This window comes from Crocodylus siamensis, chromosome 1 (assembly GCF_052110815.1).
Source record: "Crocodylus siamensis isolate JL-2025a chromosome 1, ASM5211081v1, whole genome shotgun sequence".
NCBI lineage: Eukaryota > Metazoa > Chordata > Crocodylia > Crocodylidae > Crocodylus > Crocodylus siamensis.
The window spans coordinates 215,879,186-215,900,282 of NC_143395.1; the positions used below are offsets into that span (position 1 = coordinate 215,879,186).

Genomic DNA, 21,097 nt, shown 5'->3' on the forward strand with positions numbered 1-21,097 from the left:
AGAGAAGGAAACAGAAAGGTGGACTTTCTCATGTCAACCCGACCTGGGACTGGATCATCCAGTCTTAGTCCAGTCATTTATTCAGAACAACGTCCCAAAGGCCTGTCATTTTATGCTGCACTACTTCCTTTCCTAGCTGGGTAGTGCATAATTGCGTAAAAGCCTTTCAGGGTGATCATCCACACTTGTGCAGTGACAGATGCTGCTATGCAAGATTTGCTTTTTCTGCAAGTGCTACTGCAAACAGGAACTCATTTGTGTGAATGTGAATATTTAAAGAAAAGTTTTGTGCCAAAGTGAACTCACAAATTTGTTCCGCATAAAGGTTTTCCTGGATGTAATGAGTGTAGAAGAGAGAGAGTAACAGCAAAGGACAGAGAGTAGATATAGGAGGGTGCAGGCATTGGAAGGTCGAGTGTGATTCCTTGGGAGGTAAAGTTTCATTGCTGTAGAGTTAATCTCTTGAGCTTTCATTGCAGCTTTGTCTCCTTCAGTGGTTCTTGAAATGAGTTTCCATTTGCCTGTGCAGGGCTAATTTTCTCTCAGCTGCCTCATCCCAGTGATCATTAGAGGCACAAAGTGCCTCTGTTGTATTTCTTCCTCCCTCAGACAGTCTCCTTAGTGCTTTGGTTTGTTAATTCTGCAATCACTCAATGGCAATCAGCTCTTGTTAGTCTGCACTGGTTGTTTCATCAGGACCCCTCCCATTGCATCCAGAATAAGCTGGGAGGGGGTACCTGAATCTCCACCAGTGTTTAACCAACAAGCACAGACATTTACTATAGCAGATGCTGTAGTCCATTCCCAGTGACATTTAGTTTTACCATTAATCCTTTTGTCTGCTCCTGTGGAACAATAGGAAAAAGGAGAAAGGTGAAGCTGAGATTCTTACCCATGCCCAAATTGCCCCAAAAACTTAGGCGTGGCTATGTCTGGATTTTGCACCATTACATTTGAATCCCGATTCAGGTCCAGAGCTTAAGCGCCAACTTTAGACACATTGGAATCTGGAAATTAAGCAATGGAGGTCTCTTCCACCTTCCAGAGTGCTGAAGACTGTTGATACTGGATTTGGACCCAGCCTGTACACTTTTGTTCCGGGTGAGCACAACCCTCCAATAGACCACAACACCTGCCAGTTGATAATAGGTGAATTTATTAAGCAATCTATATTTACCAATCCTAGGGCTGTCCTCAGAGTCAAAGTACATCTGGTCAGGATGCAGGCTTCAATTCTGAGGCTTTTTCTTAGGTGTCAGATGTGCAGAATATTTTTCTTTGGAGGTGAATCCCATCTTCCATCCTTTGTAGGCCTTTCTTTTTAGCCTCAGGAGGTCTGCTAGGTCCCTGGAGAGCCAGGGGGGTCCTGAGTCCTCTTGCTGCCTTTCCTCCGAGATGGAATAGACTTAGCTTGTGCATTGAGGATCGCTCTGAGGAGCAGCCACTCTTCCTGGACTCCCCTCCCCCTGGGGTCGTGGTCCCTTAGGGCCTCGCTGACAAGCCTCTTGAGCTTGTCAAAGTCGGCTTTCCTGAAGTCAAGGACTTCTGTGTTGCTGACTGACTTGCCAGCTTTACGGCAGATGGTGAAGGTGATCAGCTCGTGGTCGCTGTCACCCAGCTTCCCATCAATCACTAGGTCGCCGATTAGGTCATTCCCAGTAGCCAGTACCAGGTTCGAGCAGCGCTTTACATCTCATTGGCCCATAGACTTCTTGAGTCAGGTAGAGGTCATCCATGCACGATAGGAAGCTTTGCGACCGTTTGGATTTTGCTGAGTGATCCTCCCACGAGAAGGGAGACATGCTAGACAGCCAGTTTGCTTCCAGGGCTATATGGAACCATATGTGTGAAACACAGGCTCTTACAAATCAATTAACCGCTGCTGCCCATCTTGAACGCTTATCATGCATATATCTATAAGCCAATTCCCAAAAATCAGACCTTTAAATACCATTTTAAGCTAACAAAGACTAGCTGGCCAATAAATGCTATTGTTGCTGTGTGGTAAATTTCAGGTTTCCAGACGTGTTTTCATCACAAATTGGGACAAAAACTCAAAATTTGTAAATGTTCCCACTTAAGATCCCACAGTATTTCAATCCATGGACATTGAAACATGATGTTGCCCAAGCCAAACATATTATCCTGATTTTTCAGAAGCTGCCAACTGAAAATGATGGGATTCTTGTCAGTCTCACTGCTATCTACCATTGCATAACTCCAGGAAACTGGATCAGATTGCAGTACAGGGGATGGCTGACAGCGCAGAACTGACATGAATCATATCAGTTGCAATCTGCAGTTTCCAGAACTTGCAGCAATACTACTTCAGAGTTGGGACCCACAGGGTTTCCAGTTGCCCAGACCATTTGATGCCACTGTCTGCATGAGTCAGATGCTCTGAGGAACCAGCTGGCTTGTGAGTCTGAAGGCCCTTAGGCCCTTGAACCTTTAGCAGTCTGCTTAGAGCTGCAGACCCTTGAAGCCCATCTCGATAAAGTCCATTCCCTGAGAGCACTGAAGCTGCAGACTCTGGAAATCCATCTCAGGGTTTTCCAAGTGTCTAGGCAGAGCCAGGGTTCTCAGGGCTTCCAGGATTTTGGACTCTTTGGAAGAGAATCCTGGTGCACTTTGGGTGTGTCTACACATATGCATTTATTCCACAGTCACCAAAATTACTGTGTAGTACAGGCATGCATCTACAAATAAATATGGCAACTTATGTTGACTTGAGTCTTTGTTTGGTACCTGTATCATGCAGGTATCGAATTTACTCCTGATTAGTTACTGCTCAGTAACGCATGTGTAAGCACCTTATTACTCAGTGTTACTGTGTAAGTGGGAATAGGCTAGCATCTATACATGCAAGCATTAAAATGCATTAATGCTGTGTGTGGACTGACTTGGGCCTAAAGTTAGTCCCAAGTCAGTCCACGCACAACGTTAGCATGCTTTAATGCCTGCATATGTAGACACTGGCCTATTCCCGCTTATTGTGCAGCAAATTTAAGCTGGCATAAATGCATGAGTAGACACAGCCTCTGTGTTGCTCTCAAAAGACCAAGGAGTTAAGCTTATAGAACTACGATGTTTGTTTATTCAGAGAGCAGTGCTGTCCCTTCATTTCCTTCCTGCAATCCTCTGGCAAATGTGACAACTTACACATGACACGCTTACAGGTATCCACACACACTCCACTTGGAAGCACTGCCCAGCAGTTGTGGATGACAGAAGCCCAGCCTTCCTAGCAGCCTACCAGGTGATCAATGGGAAATCTGCCTGCACCTCACTGGAAGTTTGCTGAAGCAGAGACCTTGTAGCAGAACATTTCAGCTTTGGTGACCCTGTATTTTTCTGGGATAAAAACCCATTTTATTAGAAAAACCTGATCAAATTTTGTTGGCATTGCCTAGAAAAGGTGTGAAAAACAAAGGGCACAGTTCACTTCCAGGCCACTTTATTTTATTCCCATCTGGCATGGAGATACAAAGGAAATAAACCGAAGTAACACATTAATGGCTCAGGCTCAATAAGTTTACAACAAGGGGTCAACAAGGGGTCAGATCCTGGAGTAAATAGGTGCAGTTTCTTTGATGGCAGGAACACCATGCTGGTTTCTACCCATTCAGTATCTGATCTCAGGATTGAGGAATCTTGATTAGCTTTGCCACCTGCAGGAAATCGCCAATGAAAATGGTGCTGATTTACTTGTCTAATAATGGTCTCTTAGAAAGCATTTTTGGAATAGGTGGAATAGGTGACTTCAGACAGCTGCACTCATGAAAGCAAGTTTGGCAAAGCAGCAATGGTCTGGGCAAGCAACATGGCACTTCTTGGAGGGGAATGAGGTATGCTGGCAGGAATTTCTAGGATAAGCTTACCCAGGCAGTAAGAGTTTCTCCACAAGAGTTTCTCCACACACACCTCTGCCAGTGCCCCCTACTTCTGAGCTGCACCGTATCTTTTCTGACAAAGCCATTTCTGCACAAAACCTCCAGTCTTTCTTGAATTGTGAATTGATTGTCATGGACCCCGTGGGCAAATTTTCTGCTGGTCCCTGGTTGTAACATATACCTTCATTTTTAGGTGCATCAGAGCTGCAGTTGACCTAACTGTTCTAGTAATAAAAGGTCAAGGACAAAATGCCATCAGTTACCTTGTCACTTTTTTCTTTCCTCTGAATCACTTAGATTAAAATGAATGTGGCCAATTTATGTCCTCGTTTCCTGGCCAAACTGCATCAAAGATCATTGTTTCCTATGCACTTTTTCCAATGAGAATGGGCTATATCTAATAAATGTTGTTATAGATACAGGATGCTCTACGTGGTAGTAAATGCAGCAATTAATGCTAATGAGTCTGCTGTTAGCAAGTAATATTATTGGTGTTACACTCACGCCTCACCAAATGCAGAGCTTCAGTTTGTTAAGCAGATGCCAATGTTAACAGCCAAATTTTCTGCTCATGGATAAGTTAGCGTTAGTTAAATGTACCATTAAAAATAACCACTTAAAATGTTAATGAAAACAGTGATTGCACTTGCCAGGGTTTTTCTTGTCTCCGTTTTATTAATTCTTAACTTTTATGTGTTGGTGGGAAAGTGTACATACGTATGCATGTGGTGGGGGGGGAGGGGATAAGATTTTTATGCACATTTTTATGCTGTACATGCAAATGGAGACCTGGCACCATTAAGTCCAGGGATGGCAGAAAAAATGACATGTGTGTAGCTCTGCTGGTGTCCTTCACTAATGCCCTGACATCCCCTGCTATTCCCATACCTGGATTGTCACCCAGCTCTGTGAGTGCCCCTCACTTGTGAGTTGCAGCACCACCTGCCTTATAGATCTGATCTCCCGCTCTCCCCAGCTTTGCTAACACACCTCAGTTCTGACCTTTAAGCCCCCACCTTACTTTTCCAGATATATCCTATGCTCACAACTCTTGCCAATGCACCTTGGCCCAGACCAGCAGTAGCTCACAGTTTTGTGTATTTGTGGGGTTTCTTTGTTCCAGTGAGATCAGACAGGGAGGACCAGGGCCACAGTTCTTACTGAAGACCACAAAACACTTAACTGAATACTCTTCAAGCATAACAGAAAGCAGCAGCAGATAACAAACACAACATAGAATGACTACACCTCCTGGCAGGAGTGCCCCCACACACATAACACTCAGTGCATGACACCATTCCCCCTAGATTACATAGGCCTTTGACTTAAAGTACTTGAGCCAGATGGTGTCTTGTCTTAGGTGACTCAATGCAGGGTTTGGAGTCATCCTGCAATTTCACTGGAGATGGCAGCAATCCATTTTGGTTCTTCTTGAGTCACTTCGGCAGCTGGAAGTGTCTAGGACAATAGCTAAGGGCCTTGTAAGAACCGGTCCTGCTGGCAGTACAGTGTCTTATGGAGCTGTAGATGGCAGATCATCTGGAATTTGATCTTACATCTGGTCAATATGTCTGCAGAGTATCTCAGTATCTGAAGTCTTGGTCTTGTATGACACTGGTCCTGTAGCTTCAGGGACACTTTGTTTTACAAGACAATCAATCTCTGCATCAATTTTGGGGCAGAGGGTAAACACAGTATGACACAGCTTCATTTGAATTGATGCCATAGTCAGATCCAATGTAAATTAAACTGGTGAACCTTTGCACACACCCAGCCCTTTAGGACATCTTGAATGGTGTCTGTAACAACTCTGCGTGCTCCTGTTAACTCAGTGCCTAGCTGCTCATAACATTCTCCACCTAGAAAGCTTGCTCACTGTCCTCTGACAGCTATAAGGTACAGGACCCCTTGCTCCTTCCTGTAGCAGACATTGCTGTAACATGCTCCCCTCAAGACAACTGCTTGTTTATCGTAGTCAGTGAGTCATATTTCATATGGGACAGTAGGCAGGTGATTTCAAGGCCGTAGCCATTTGTATGTCTCTTCTGAAATTAAGGCAAACTGTTCTTGAGTCCACCTCTATGACACGTGGAACACCTTGGAGCATCACTATAATGTAGGTCTTCTGTAGGGGTGATATTTTCATGTTTTTGACAAACCTGGTAGTTTGGACATCTATGAATTTCTGCAGGCTGAAATTCCATTTGGATCAGCAATAGTATGTATGGCAGCTGGAAGTGTACCTGCTTGGTTGCCTTCCTTCTGGATGGCTTGAACTTGTGACAACACATGCACGTTGAATGTATCTCTTGCACTTGCAAAGTTGGCATTCAGCATCATATTAGTGGCATGCCTGTGGCTCCAGCCACACCTATTTCAGCTCCTCTGGGATGAACAATTGTATTATGTTGTGCATTAGTGGTGAATTCTTTCAAGAATGCCCTTTGAATCACACTCAGTTAATTTTGTTTTAGTGAACAACACTTGGATCTCCTTTGAATTCAGAAATGCAGCCATGTGAAAAAATGCATCTGCCTGAGCAATGATGAATGTTAAGTGTTGCTTTGTAGGACTGTGCATTGCAGGATTTCATCTCAAACTCCACATAAGAATCTTTCCCTCGGTAGAGACTCAAGGCTGGTACCAAAATTACAGTTCTTGGACAGATAATGCAACTCATCTGTGTATCCTGCAAGCCTTTGTTTGGCACCTGATTACACTAGTTGAAATGAAACTAGCACCACTGGCTATGGTCTAAACTCAAGTTATGCTGGTGTCTTTTGTAGCACTTGGCACTTACAATTTAGGATGAAGCACTGGACACATCTGGCTAACTGGGATTCCACCAGACTGCCAGTTTTGTGTATTGCAAATGAAAAAACACGAAAAACAATAAGACAGCCATCTTTACGGTACAGCAAAAAGGGATTAATTGAATGTTCTTCGAGCATAACAGCTGGCAGAAAGAGGACATGAACACAATATGTAATAGTCTCGCATATTGGGAGATGTATACACAAACACATACATAAAACATTCAGTGGGTGCATCTACACGTGAAAATAATCCAGGAATGGTTTGCTCTCAGGTATACTACTTGACAGTAAACTCTACCAGGCACGTGTCTACACATGCAGTGATGTGGGAGCAGATTTGCTTCTCCTAGCAGCAGACTGCTCCCTCACCCTGAGGCCCTGCAAAAAGCCCCTGTAGCAGCTAAAAGGAGCTCTACACACCCCTTGGATGCTAGCCCAGGGGCCAGGAGACAGCTATCTCCTGGCAGGGGCTGTGACATTGCTCCCTATCCCTGGGACCTGCCTGTTGCAGGGATGTGCTCAGCCACTGGATCCCGGGTAGGGACAATGTTCCCCTGCCCTGAAAGCAGGAAGCTGCTAGTCCCCACTACACAATGGAACCCAGGCTGGGAGATCCTTATCTTCCAATGCCAGCTCCATGGCTATGGTGCTGGTTCTGGGTGAGAAGAACCTCCCAGTCCTGACCCTGTGACCACGGAGCTCTGCTAGGAGAGAAGGAACTCTCAGCCCAGGCCCTATGATCATGGGGCTGGTGCTGGTAGAGAAAAATCTCTCAGTGCCAGCCCCATGACTATGGAGCTGGTGCTTGGAGATAAGGATCTCCAAGCCATGGTCCTGCAATTGTTGAATGGGGGCTGGGAGCTCCCTGCTGTGGGGCAGGGGAACATTGTCTCTGCCCAGGCTCAGGTGACAGAGCCTGTTCTGGCAGCAGGTAGTTCCCAGAGACTAGGATCAATCTCCCACTCCCTGCTGCCCAGTTTACCAGGAGCACATTTGCTCCCAGTCAGGCATCTACACATGCGCTACTGCACAGTAAGTAATCTTGAGTAAATTTGCTACTTGCATTTGCTAGGTGCTATGTGTGGCGGGCCAGTAGGGGGCGCTCCTGCGTTGAGCCGCCTACCTCCCTGCGCCTGCCCACCTTCCAGGCTCCGAATGCCTCCCTAGGGGGGGCCTTACGTCTGGCCAGCCCCCTTCCTAGAGCACACTTGCTAGCCTGGGAGTAACGTCGCCACCACCACCCCGAGAAGGGACTGCCTCGGCCCTGTGTCCTCAGGGAAACACAGGCCTAATAGTCCGACGGGTACTTGACCCGGTACAGGCACTTGGGGCACTTCCCCAAGTCAGGGGGCAAAAAGTAAAGTCTCCCTTAGTCCGCAGACCTAAGGGGTCCCTTAGGCATCATTTAGACCCACCCTTCAATAAGTCTCCCACACCAGTCAAAAAGGAGAACTTTATTGATTACAAGGGGTAGGGTAAACTAGGGTACAGGATTGAGCAATATCTTAGAAATCCTAAAGAGCAAACAGTGTGGCTGAGGTAGCCTTTTGATCATGCATCTGTGTTACTGCCAGCTAAATATCTAATCTGATTGAGTAGCTTACTCACAAGCATCTTCCAGAGGCTGGTTGAGTTTCCCCTCTGGAGTCTTGGGGTGAGAGAGAGAGCTAGGTCCAGATGGTAAGGCTTCTCTGTCTCCCCTGCTTTGCTGCTGCTTTACCTCATGGCCGAAGAGAGATAGAGCCCCTCCTTTCCCCCCTGACTTATATAGCCCCTGTGACCTCATTCACCTGGTCCAGTGGAGGCCAGCCCCGGTTGGCTGTCAGCCAACCAATTTGAAATACATCACCTGTTACCGGACAGGTTCCAGATCACCAGGTAGATGCCCCCCACCCAGGTACCAGTCACGTAGGCAGAGGGAGCAGGTTCCCCCCTCCCTCAGGAATGCAGCCAGCTCAGGTTACCTAAAGAGACAGGCTGAGGTGTGAATCCTCTGTGCTGGCCCCTCTAATCACATTGTCACAGGGCAGAGATTTAGGGAAGAAACCAAGGTGGCTTTCTGCCACACTATGATTGCTTGTTGTTTGTTCCATGTGATTGGTCACCCATCATAAATTACAATATACTGGCTCTTCTCCTTTATTTGGTGACATGAGCTTTATAAACTTGAGACTTACATGCGCGAGTCATTGGGGAACTGAATCTTACAGACAGAAGGAAATGAAAGGACTAGGCAACTGTAGGGATTTTAAAACATTTTTGTCTGCTGTTGCAAGAGAAAGATTTGACTATATAGGTACGTAAAGCCCCAGTTACAAAGAGCTACATCTTTTCTGATTGGAGGTGCCAGAAATATAGGAGGGGAGAAGACTTTATAATCCATGGTCTCTTGGTCCACTGAGACAGACTAATCATGCATGTGTGCATGTGGTTGGTCCTATTTGATAAGGCTGTGGTCTGATCCTTGCTTATGTGCCAGGGGGATGTTGGTGTAACTTCTGTGTATTTCCCAATTGTATGTGGGCCATGCCATGGTATTTCCTATATCTACTGAGTTGCACAGACTAAAACTCCCAGGCTCCAGGTTATGTCAACTCTGCCATTCACCAACCACCCCTGAAAGGTTTCATAGATTCATAGATTGGTTGGAAGGGACCTCAGTAAGTCATCCCACATACATGCACAATCATGTTTGTGCCCCATACATGTTCATCTATCTTCCCCTGGTATATAAGATGTACTTGCACTGGGTTTCAGGCAACAGACCTTTTTACTAATTTCATAAGAGAAATCAACCAAGGGCATACACAAATGAATTGATAGGTGTGCAGAGCCATGTAATAATATAGCCTTTGGTGGGATGTCCCACCAATTAAGTGGTCCTCCATGAGTAAAACCTTGGGACCCCACCTTGTCCTTCTAAGAAATAGGACAGACACAGTGTGGAAAGGGAAATAAAGGTACATAAAAAAAGAAGGGATTTGTCTAAGGTCATATATGGCAGGATGACAATGGCAGAGTCAGGACTAAAAAAACATTTTCTGACTTCCAGTCCAGTGGCTCATCAAATAGACTCCTCCTCCCCTGTTGTCAATTTTTAACATGCCTGTTCCTAGTCCCCAATAATTAGCCAAATGTATATGAAGAATGCCATTAGCAAGTAGTGTGCCTACCTACTGTTGTTTTGCTCACTTGAATGAAGGCTAGGGGTCTTAGCAAAATGTCATGCAGTAGCACACTTCCCTTCATTCCACCCTGTCTTGTGTGACACCTTCCACACAGATGGACCAAAATTACTGTTCTCCAGTTTCAGATGCTTTCAACATCCCAGTTGCCATCAGTAATATAACCACTTGATCAATGTAATAAGTGGGTATGTATTGACCACCCCCCACCCGCAACTAAAAATGAGGCACTGATAAACTTTGGTTCTCCTACATGGAGCAATGGTCTCAAGTTGGAGCAAGGGAAGTTTAGATTAGATAGTAAGAAAAAACTTTCTCACTAGGAGGGCAGTAAAGCACTGGAACAGGTTACCCAGAGAGATTCATAGATTCATAGATTGTTGAGTCAGAAGAGACCACAATGGATCATCGTGTCCGACCCCTTGCCCCTAGCAGGAAAGAGGACCAAGGTCAGATGACCCCAGCCAGGTGACTGTCAAGCGTCCTCTTGAAGACCTTCAAGTTAGGTGATAGCATCACCTGTCTTGGAAGCCCCTTCCAGACTCTGGCCACCCTTACTGTAAAAAATGTCTTTCTAATGTCTAACCTGAATCTACTCTCAACTAGTTTGCACCCATTATTCCTAGTTACTCCCTGGAGCGCTCTAGTAAACAGCGAATCCCCAATTCCCTGCTGTCCTCCCCGATAAACTTATAGGTGGCTACAAGGTCACCCTGCAGCCGTCTTTTGTAAAGGCTGAGGAGATCCAGATCTCTCAACCTCTCCTCATAGGATCTTTCACTGAGGCCACTGATCATGCAAGTGGCCCTTCTCTGAACCCTCTCCAGATTCTCCGTGTCCCTCTTGAAGAGGTGGTGGATTCTTCATCCTTGGGGAGTTTTAAAAACTGGGTAGACAAAGCCTTGGCTGGGCTGATTATTTCTCAGGAGCAGCCTTTGGTTGGAAGTTGGGGTGGGGGCAGAGGGGCATGTACAAGTCTCATTTCCTACTGTGTTACTTCAGCTGAGTCCCACTTCTGTCTCAGCTGCTATTACAGGTGAGCACATGCAGACTTCCCCCATCCTCACAGAATAGGAGAGGTACTCCGAGCTTCAGTAGAAGCATCTGCTGAAAAGACTTGTTCATGAGCTGGGCAGGAACCAAGCACAGCCTTCCACTGACCTCTCTGCACCCTCATCTACAGCTCAGCCTGAGATCTAAGCATGGCTGCAAGCTGCATGCCCCAGCCTATGCTGCAAAGGCACTGCTGGCTTCCTAGGACATGGGCAGTGGAACAAACACAGATGTAGAAACAGGTTATGGGTTCCAGACCCTTCACAGATACATGAGATTTTGCTATATGAGAGGAGGGCTCCATCCCTCTGGTCCCCACCACCTGCCCCAAAGCTGGAACTAGAGGTGGCTGCAGTAGTTCAAACTGTTCTAGATGGGGTTATACTATGGGAGGCATGTGTGTGCCCCCTGGCTGGAATGATTCCTTATTTCAGTGTTTCCACATGCATTTCACTTGGAAACACTGCAATTTTGTGTCTGTCAACACAGACTCATTTTGTGTCTGTCAACTGTGTGTCACACTAGCTGCATCTACACGAAACACTGACTGCACAGATGTTACTGCACAGTCATTTACTACCTGCATACCTAAGTACTAAATGACTGTGCGGTAAGCAGAGCTGCTGTGCAGTAGCAGCCACGCATGGCTTCCTGGAGATGCTGACTGTGCAGTAGCTCATTACTACTGTGCTATGGTTTGTGCCTCCTGATGCTACTGCACAGTAGTAATAAGCTACTGCACAGTAAGCATCTCAGGTAGACATGGCCACTCGCCACTAGTGGTGAAACATCCAGCCTGTGGGGCCTCTCATGGGTTGGACCATCTACCTTTGTGGGCCAGATGTGGCCTGCTGGGAGCAGCACTGTCCATACAGCACCAGCAGGGGCCCTGGGCCTGCAGAGCAGTCACCCGTTCCGCTGGGGAAAGCCTTCTGGTTCCTTAATGGTTTTTGGCTTAGTTCTGGGTTTCAGCCTTGGACTTCCCTGTGGTTCTGTTTCCTGACTCCTGACCCTTTTTTGGCTCTGCTCTTGGCCTTCACCCTGTGGATAGCTCCCCCCAACTGATACTCAGCATGTGGCCCCCAGATCCTGCCCCTGGCCTGCGATGTTGGGTGGTAGGGGCAGGGAGGGAATGAAGACACATTTCCTCCTTTTCACGTTTATTTCATTTTTGTATTTTTTTTTGTATTTTTTTTAAGATCACAGAAGAGCAGAGCATTCATACATGTAAAGAAACAGAAACGAGATAAAAGAAGTTAAATACATTGAGAAAAGAAAAAAAAAGAAAAAAGCTTTTTTGTCATTGTTGGGTGGGGGTTTTTTCTGTTTGTTTGTTTGTTTTTACACACACGCTTGCGCTTTTAAAATTGTCTGCCACAGAGCTAGTATCCAAAAAACAAACCAATGGCAAAAAATAAAATGGCTGTTTTTCTCATTTCGTCAAAGAGAAGTTCAGCTCATTTCTATGGTGCCGGGGAAAAATATATATAAAGATATAGATATATATATATTTATATGTATATAACACTGTTAATGAGGAGAGTTCTAACCACCCCACCGTGTAGCAAGAAAAAAGGACTGGACCTCCTCCCTAAGGTCTGGAGGATGAGACTTGGCTCCAGCTGGGGAAATGGAAAGGTTGGAGAATGGGCTGTCGGAGGGAGAATTGTTGTTCTTTACCCTCTCTCCACACACACACACCCTTTCCTGGTTTGCAGGAGGTTACCACAAGCCATGATACTTTTATAGAGCGATCATTCAAAGCAACTTGAAAACTATGTGTCTGGTTGCATATGTCATGGGGGAATCAGATACAGGAGAGCATATCATGTGAGCGGGAGGGGTTTTAGGAGAAGAGTGTGGTTTGTGTTGGAGAGAGGAAGGGATGAGAGATGCCATGGGGAGCAAATGCAATGGTGGAGGATGGTAGTTCTCAATGGAAGTCTTCTAGATGTTCTTGCTCCTTGCATCTTGTGTGTGCAATATGTTATATGTAGATATATGCATACATGCACACGTGCACTCCATTGGAGGTGCTAGTATTATGGCCGGGGGAGAGGGGAGAGGTGATGGCCAAAGGCAGGGCTTACTCCAACCCACTTATTTTCTGAGATGCAGGTGGATGAGGCCCACTTACAGTGTTGCAATGGGTGGGCTCTATGTGGCCTGTGAAGTATGCTGAAGACACACAGTGATCAGGGAGAGGGAAGCTGCCTGCCCTACAGGGAAACTTGAAACCTCCTTAATGGAATCTGATCCTTTGTTTCATCCCCTAACATGAGTCCTAAAAACCCTTGCCCTGCAACCAGCCCTACCCCCAACTCTGCAGTCATGTCCTCCTAACTTGAGATGGCTTCCTTTCCTCCACTGGCTTGTATTTCTTCTTGCAGGACAAATTACCTTCCTACGGTACTAATTTGTCTGAATCCACAGTGAGATTAGAGCCCTTTACCTTCCTTGTCCCTGGGCTAATTTAGAGACCTGGTCCTCTTTTCCACATTCTTGCTTGCCATGCAGGTATCTCCATAAATTAGGTAGGAGCTTGCTGACAGCTTACTCAAGGTGACTTCCACCAAGTGAACATCTTATGTTGGGTTATGGGAGAAGCAGCCATCAAGCCAAGCATCTTGGGGTATCTCTCTGTAAGATCTGAGTTGGCAGGGGGCACTTTTCAGTGTGTTACATAGAGGGAAAGAGGAGGAAGTTTAACTGATGTGACACCTTTTGAAGTCAGCAGGAATCATGCAGTTTTCGCTCCCATGTGCCCCACTAGACATGTACGTTCTGTAAGACCAAGGTTAAGATCTGACAATCTGCCCCCCTGCTCATTATGGCAGGGAATTTTTCATCTGAACTACAAACACAGTCAGTTTACTTCAAAACAGCTAAACCAAGGAGGTGGTCTCCATGCTACATCCTTCCTCCCATCATTCTGCTCCTCATATATAGAGAACCCACTCCTGGGGTCCCTGTCTCAAGCTGGTTCTGTAAATGTAAGTCAAAATGAGATTGTGTGGCATCAGAAGACAGACCTAGAACCCCCATTTCTAGCACCTCCTCCCCAGAACAGTCTTCCATGGCACCCTTGGTTTTGCTCACCATACAATGTCAAGTGCCATGAAGATTTTGGCCCTGGATCAGTGGATTTGGAGCAGAGGAAGTTGATTGGACTAGAAGACTTGGGAGGGGAACAGATTTCTAGCTGTGCAGCTGGATTCCTTTGCAAGAAGATGTGAAGGAATTAAGAATGATGACAAGACCTGACTAAATGCCTTCTTGTGGTGGGGGTGCTGAGGATGATGTTAAAGCCAGTTCCTTTTCCTCCCCAGCCATTCTCCCCCAAACACTCAGGCATCTTGGGAAAGAACATCACTACCCCAAATTTCCTTCCAGATTTGCAGCTTCTGATTGGTCTGGAGACTGTGTGAAGAATATCGTTTACTTTGCTAATGCTACGGGCTCGGGTTTCAAATATGGGCCCTTTAGCAGGATGCTCAGAGCAGTATGGGAATGGGCATCCTTGTCAATCTAACACTGATATGGGCCTGGGTATAAACATTCTGTGACTGAAAACTGGGCCAGGAGGGAGCAAACTGGGGATTTCCCATGATCCATGAACAGTAAGTGCTATGTCAGTGTGTGCAAACTAAGACTGTAAATTCGTTTACACAATGCACATAAACAATGAAATCTTTGTTAATGTAACGTTAACATGAACCCAATGGTAGCACTTGCTTACATGACTTCACTGGTGGAAAAAGCAGGGGTGATATTGCTTATCTACATACCCTCAAGCTGCAATCTGGGAAACCACCCCATTGGCAAGATACAAGTGTAAGCTGGGGATTCTCACATCTACCTCCCCAGAAGATCACAGGCATAGGTCAAAATAATTTTTCACCCAGCCACACACATACAAACAACATGCTGCAATCATGCATGGAGTTCACATGGTTTGGGATGGCTGCATTTGCACAGTCCATTTCCTATCAGAAAGAGTTCCTCTCCCCCGCCCTCCCCTTGGTAATCTGAATAGGGTTAGAAATCTGCTAGCAAGTACGGGACCATATATTAAATCTAAGTGCTTGTTCCTCTGCTTGACATTACTGGACATGTCATGTCACTCTTATATTTACAAAGTCGTAGAAGAAATACAATCTTTTTTTTTTTTTTTTTTGCATTTTTGTTTTTATAACACTAAAGGTTAAACCTCCATCAATCAAACACAATTACACCTACAGTTTCAAGGAACTGGTGTCCCCTTCTGAACCTCCACTGAGGGTCAGCAACAAGCAGGCACGTGGCTTTCTGGATTGACAGGACAAGAAGGACCATGGTGGGGTGCAGGCTTTGGGGCAAGGGCTCCACACTGTGGAAAGTGTTTTTATAATGTTGTTATTCTGAGGCGAGGAAAGAAATGATTGGCAAAGCCTCCTTTTCCCTTCACTCTAGCTCTCCTTTTGGGAGGTGCTGAGAAACTCTCCTTGACTTCAGAGGCAATGAAAGGTTCTCAAGAGCCCTCTGGCAGCATTCAGCTGCTCACCAAATTGGGCCCTGACAGTTAACTAAAGAAGTATTCCCCCTCTTCAGCTAGAGACAGGTGATATCAGGAGTGGGGTCCCCAGAAACAAACGAAACACTAGTCATGCTTTGTACCTGTACGGTGCCTTTCATCAGCCAGGTGGGTGAGTAATTCTATTTCTTGCTGTTTTACAGAGGGGAGACAGGGGTCTTGCTAAGGTCTGCCTCAACAAGCCAGAAGTACACTGGAGAAGAGAGCCCTGGTAGCCTGGGCTCGTTCTAACAGCTGGTTCCTCCTAAAAGGTGACGCTTGCTGACGTTCTAAGTTCAAATAGTCAGGTTTTGCTTCTGTTTACGGCCTTTTTTTTTCAAAGCAAAAGGCTTTGCTGGTTTTTCTTCAATTCACTTAAAACAATCTACTGGCAACACCTCCATACAACTCTACAGCAACGAACCAATGTCTGCTGCCTAAGCAACCCTACTATAATAAACCAGCATGAAGAGCGCCCCTTAGAACAACAAAGTAAGGCATTGTGCCCTTCCCTCACAAATAACCGTGTAGCAACAAATTTTTGCCAGCCGCTGCCTTACAACAGTAAACCGATATGTAGATATGCTGCAGAGAGAAAATCAGTAAAATATCAAGATTTCCACAGCACCAGACCAGGGAGGGGATGTGTTTTCCAGCCCCCAGCCCCAAAGCCAAACCTCCTACAGGATCTATGCATTCATTATCGATACCCTTCTGCCACAGAGCTCAGCAAAATCCACCAGGATTAAAAGAACACAGCGGGAAATTACAGAGATCTGATTTTAGGAGAATCTGGATTGAGTAGCAGGATTTGCGGAGTAGCCAGGTACCTTAAATGTCTTTTTGCATCTGGAGCTAAGTGTCGTGGAACTGTTATGGATCTGGGCCTGAATGTCTGGACCCACTGGCTAAAACCAAGGAGGATTGGTTAGGAGTCCCAGCCAGACCGTGGCATAGCCTGGAAATGCTGAGCCCTCCCTTGGGCATTTGGAAATATCCCTAAAGCTTCCCAAGCAGCAGCAGTGTCAAGCCAAGGCACAATAATTCCCAACTATGCTTCTTGGGGCCAGTTCTCCATCATCCCAATATGATTTGCGTAGAACCTACAGAAGACCCCATCTTGGCCCCTGCACACATCTGGCTGATCCCTTCTCCGGTGACACCCCATGGCTATTTTCTCTGTTCTCTTGCTTTAGCAAAAATGGAAAAACAAAAGAACTCAGCAGCTAACATTTATCTGCCAGCCCTGGATAGCTGTGAGAAGCCCTGGCTGCCTACTTAATTGACTGCCTGTCGCTGCTGAAAGTGCAGAGCTCAACAGAAAAGAAGGCAGGCAGGGGCGGGTGGTGCTGCTGATCAAGGTGAGAGCCGCCTTGCTGAGCAGGCACTGAATTATGGGGAGCGCTTTGCAGATCCCTTCGTAGCTGCACATGGAGAAGGATTGCAGTGCACACCAGAATTAACTCTTCCTGTTCTGGTGCGAGATAAACTGATCATTCTGCTTTCTCAGGCCTGGATTTGATTCACAGCACCCATTAACACCCAGGGTCCTTTAATTTGTCAGATTATACCGGGCAGGTCCTAGTTGTCTTTATTCATGGGGAAGAGGTGAATTTTTTGCTATTTATAAAATGGCATGATTAATGGTACCTGTACGATTAGGACAATGTGAAGGCCAGTGCTGTGAGCACAGCTGCTAAACCCTAACTTATAACTCCACTCCCTGAGGCTCCCTTGTGAAGGGACCAACATTTGTGCCAAAGCAGACACTGGGTTCACAATGCAGGCAAGGGTTACAAACACCCAACTCAAAGCCCTTATGATTCTAGCTGAATTTAGAAGCACTGGTACATTAATCCTGCTGTATCCTTGCATAGATACTCAGCGCAGCTAATGGGCCATCTGAATCTCTTTTGATCACCGTTTCCAATTGTTAATGCTATGTCCTGTTGCCAAAACAGGAGATTCCTGCCAGTAGGCAGTGTTCAGCTACCTCTCTTTTAAATGCTCTACCCAGGCCAACTCTTCCTTCTCCAACAGGAGTCACTAGAGTTTTTCCAAGCTTCCATCTTCATCTCCATCCCCCAGATGTCAAGAAGCAACCTCAGCAAGTAAATCATATTGACATTCTACTGATGGGTAAGGACAGACCCACCGCATACTGTATCAAAAACACTCCATCCACCACTTTTTTCTGACATGTCCAAAATATTGGACCCAACTCTTTTTTTAACTTTGCCGTCCCAAGTCCGGGATACTTTCTGAGTCAGTCTGGGTTTCATTTAAAGCAGGACTGTCCAATTGGTGGCCTGTGGGCCATGTGCATCCTGTGAGCCATTAATTTGTGGCCCCTGGATTCCCACCATGCTGCTGCTCCTCCTACAGCTTCACCTGCAGCAGCCACCAGGATTTCTAGGCTCCCCGTGCCCCATCCTCCAGCTTCTACTTCCTACCCCCAGCCAATGGGAGCGGTGCATGAGTGTGTGTGTGTGTGTGTATAGTCATAGGGTACATGTGTGTATACATATATATAGATATAGATATATCTATATCTGTATATAGCTATCTACCTATCTATCTATAGATATATCTATATCTATAGAGATATAGATATAGATATTATAGTCTACTTTTATTTTAGCAGGGAGGACAGAGTATTTAAAAGGGTGGGATCAATTTCCACAGCAATTCCAAATGGTTAAGTATTACCACTTGGAGGCCTTTCAGCTAAGGAGTAATTTACCATCATCCTTTCCATACCTTTGTGTAGGGTAGGTCAGTGAAGTTGAAGCTATCTCACCAATTACTACTCTCCACAGAACCCCCAGAGGAGTGGGACTGTGGCAGTACTTTTGAAGCTCTGCCATCCATGGTCCTACAGGTCAATCCTACTGATTTTCTGCCTGTCTGGACACATACACACACACACACGCACACACACACACACACACACACAAGCACTGATGTGTAGCAGGAGCTGCTATTCTGATGCTTTCAGGTTGAGCGCCAGCCAGGTGGGGTGGATCAGGGAAGGGTTAAAAAGGATGGGGATCGACTCTTCCAACCAGGAGGAAGTCAAGGCAAAAGCAAGCCAGGAGGGGATGGAGAGAGTGGGGCCCATCTAAGCCAGTGTCACAAAAGACCCTCTCCCCGCCGCCTCGCATCCGCCCAAGCGATCTCTCAGCACCGTGTCTCACACTTACGATGCAGGACATTATCTACAGCATGATGAGCTTATGTACACATGGACTGTTCCCTTTGCATGCTTTAGAGAGAGACACACATACAGACACACACGGAAGAGAGAGAGACACCCGGCCAAACTGAAGTGGGGAGAGGAAGAGAATGGAAACCACTGCCTTTTTAAGCACGGTTGACACAGCCGGAGCTCAGGGCAGAAAGGGAGGGGACCACAGCAGGGAGGGTATACAGGAGAGGATGCTAGCGAGAGGGTGTGTTGAGGGGAGGGGAGGGGAGGGGAAGGGAGAGCGTGGGGTTCCTTCACAGGACACCAGTACATGAAAGAGCTCTGGATGACTATTTTCCCAAAAGTCCTGAACTGGCTGCGCATCAGCTTGGAAAACGACCCAGGGTGCCCAAGGGTGAAGTGGCTATAGGACACCAAAGTGAAGACCCTTCTCTTTCAACAGCTGAAAGGAAGAGGACAAAGAAAGGAAGGGGAATAAAGAAGGGAGACAGAAAGAAAGGGAGGAATCATGTGGTTGGTTGGTTTTTACATCTCAGCGTCATCGATGCAGCTATCACCAGTGCCCCGTTCTGTCCCACACTTTGTGTCGCTTCCCATATGGCCGATGACTTGATGGATGCCTTGTCAGAAGTCGGAATAAATTTTGCTGATTCTTCTTCACTGTAATTCCCCCCCTTCACTCCTGAACACACAAAAGTTGTGAAAGAAACAATCCTCTCTCTCTCTCTCCCCTTCCCTCCCCTCTTTCTCTCTCTCTCTCTTTCGCTCTGTCTCCTGTATAACGCATTTTGTTTTGTGTGTTGTTGTTGTTGGGTTGTTGTTGTTGTTTTGTTTTGTTTAATGCTGATGTTATTAACATTTGCTGAGTAGGCAGAGCAGGGATGCTGCCAGCAGCCACAGTGGTACGGCCAAACTCATGGAACCGTTGTCTACTCTCCCTGTGCCGGGCCCTGTAACAAGAGAGGGAAGAGAGAAGAGGACAGAGTTAAAGCATGGAGAAGGGACAAATCCATACTTTTCCAGGAAGCAAACTGCAGCAACTGCAAGCTCCCTCAGCCAGTACTCCTGCTCTGTCCTTGCCAGTGGCTCCTACTGGGAGATCTTGGGGCAGCAGTACCCATTAGCTTTCCTACAAACCATGCTCTTCCTCCATTTCCTATTGCTTCAACTGCTGGGAGAGGCTGGGGTAGTGGTAAGGTTGTCCTGAGCAAGCCTCCAGGTCTGCCTACAGTGAAAGAGGATCTGGCTGAAGAGTATCTGAATTCCAAATGCCCCACGTTTCAGTTGTATTCTTTGCAATGCCTCTTGCTGGGACAGGTCAGCACTGGGCTATTTCCTGCAGCTCAGCCTGGTGTGCGAGCCAGAGTCAGGTTTCTCTCTGCCAGCACTTGGATACTATTCCTACAGAGCTTTCTACTGGAGCACACAGGGCCTGGGGGAGCTGTGAGCTTCCTCACAGTGAGAGCCTACATCACTTCTAGTACCAACCCTATGTCTCTGAGAGGCTGGGGTTGCTATATTCATTGTCTAATTTGAATTTCCTAGAGTGATCTCGCCAGGGTCAAACATGACTTGCATTGGTTGGAAGGACGGAGTGGATCTCAGAGAGCTAGCCTGGTCAGAGGAGCCAACTACATGGGATCCTGTGGGCCCTGTCCCACCTTGGGAAGAGGGCTGTCATCTGAAATGCATAAAACTTGCCACACATCCACCATCTTAGGCCCCCACCCCTGGCAAAAATAAAAGACAGCACCGATAAGCCTGGTGTATGACATGGCCCTTCTATCACATCCCCCACCACGTTCCCCAGGCAAGGATGCCACTTTGTCTTTTGATTCACACTCTTGTCACTCAAAGCCCCCAGAAAAGTGGTTTCTGCCCACTCTCCATTCCTTTGTCCTGAAGAACCTACAAGGCCCTGGCCCTGCCCTTTTCTAGTGCACCCCTTGATCTTGATCTGAGATTCCTGCATCCAACCCCCCCCGAACATACGTACATGGCTGGGTTACACAACACTTGTTACTCTGCCCTTGGCTTCTGCCCTTATGCCAAATGTGGAACCTCCTGCCATCTGCAGGGGGTGAGGACATGCCAGTGGGCTAGCCTTTATTCCTTACTGTTCCCAAAGCCTGCCAGTAAATTGTCAGCTCCTGCACAGAGCTGTGGGTATGGGTGCATTACTGTGCAGGTAATGGAGTCTCCTGACACCTGCTCTTCTGCAGCCAGAGGAGAGCGGGGGACCCTGGGGTACGTTGTCCTCTAATGTGGGCCAGGCTCCAGCTCCTCTTCTGGTGCCTCCAGAGCTTCTTGAAGTTCTGGCTGCCCTTTCCTTCACATGCCCTTATCTCTGCCCACCTCCATTTAAGATCCTGCAGAGTCAGGAAATCACC

The 21,097-nt window shown here is 46.6% G+C and overlaps 1 protein-coding gene across 3 annotated transcripts in view; it reads right to left on the reverse strand.

Annotated features, from left to right (window-relative positions):
* LSAMP (limbic system associated membrane protein) overlaps window positions 1-21,097 on the reverse strand; it is a 570,525-nt gene that overhangs the window by 93,832 nt on the left and 455,596 nt on the right. Inside the window, exon 7 of one of the 3 annotated variants that reach the window (XM_090056563.1) lies at window positions 2,956-19,657. The exons of the other annotated variants lie outside the window; for them this stretch is intronic. Within the exon in view, the coding sequence (XP_089912689.1) occupies window positions 19,560-19,657 (98 nt within the window). The 3' untranslated portion in view covers window positions 2,956-19,559. Of the gene's footprint in view, window positions 1-2,955; window positions 19,658-21,097 lie in introns of those variants that run through there. 3 annotated transcript variants of the gene reach the window in all.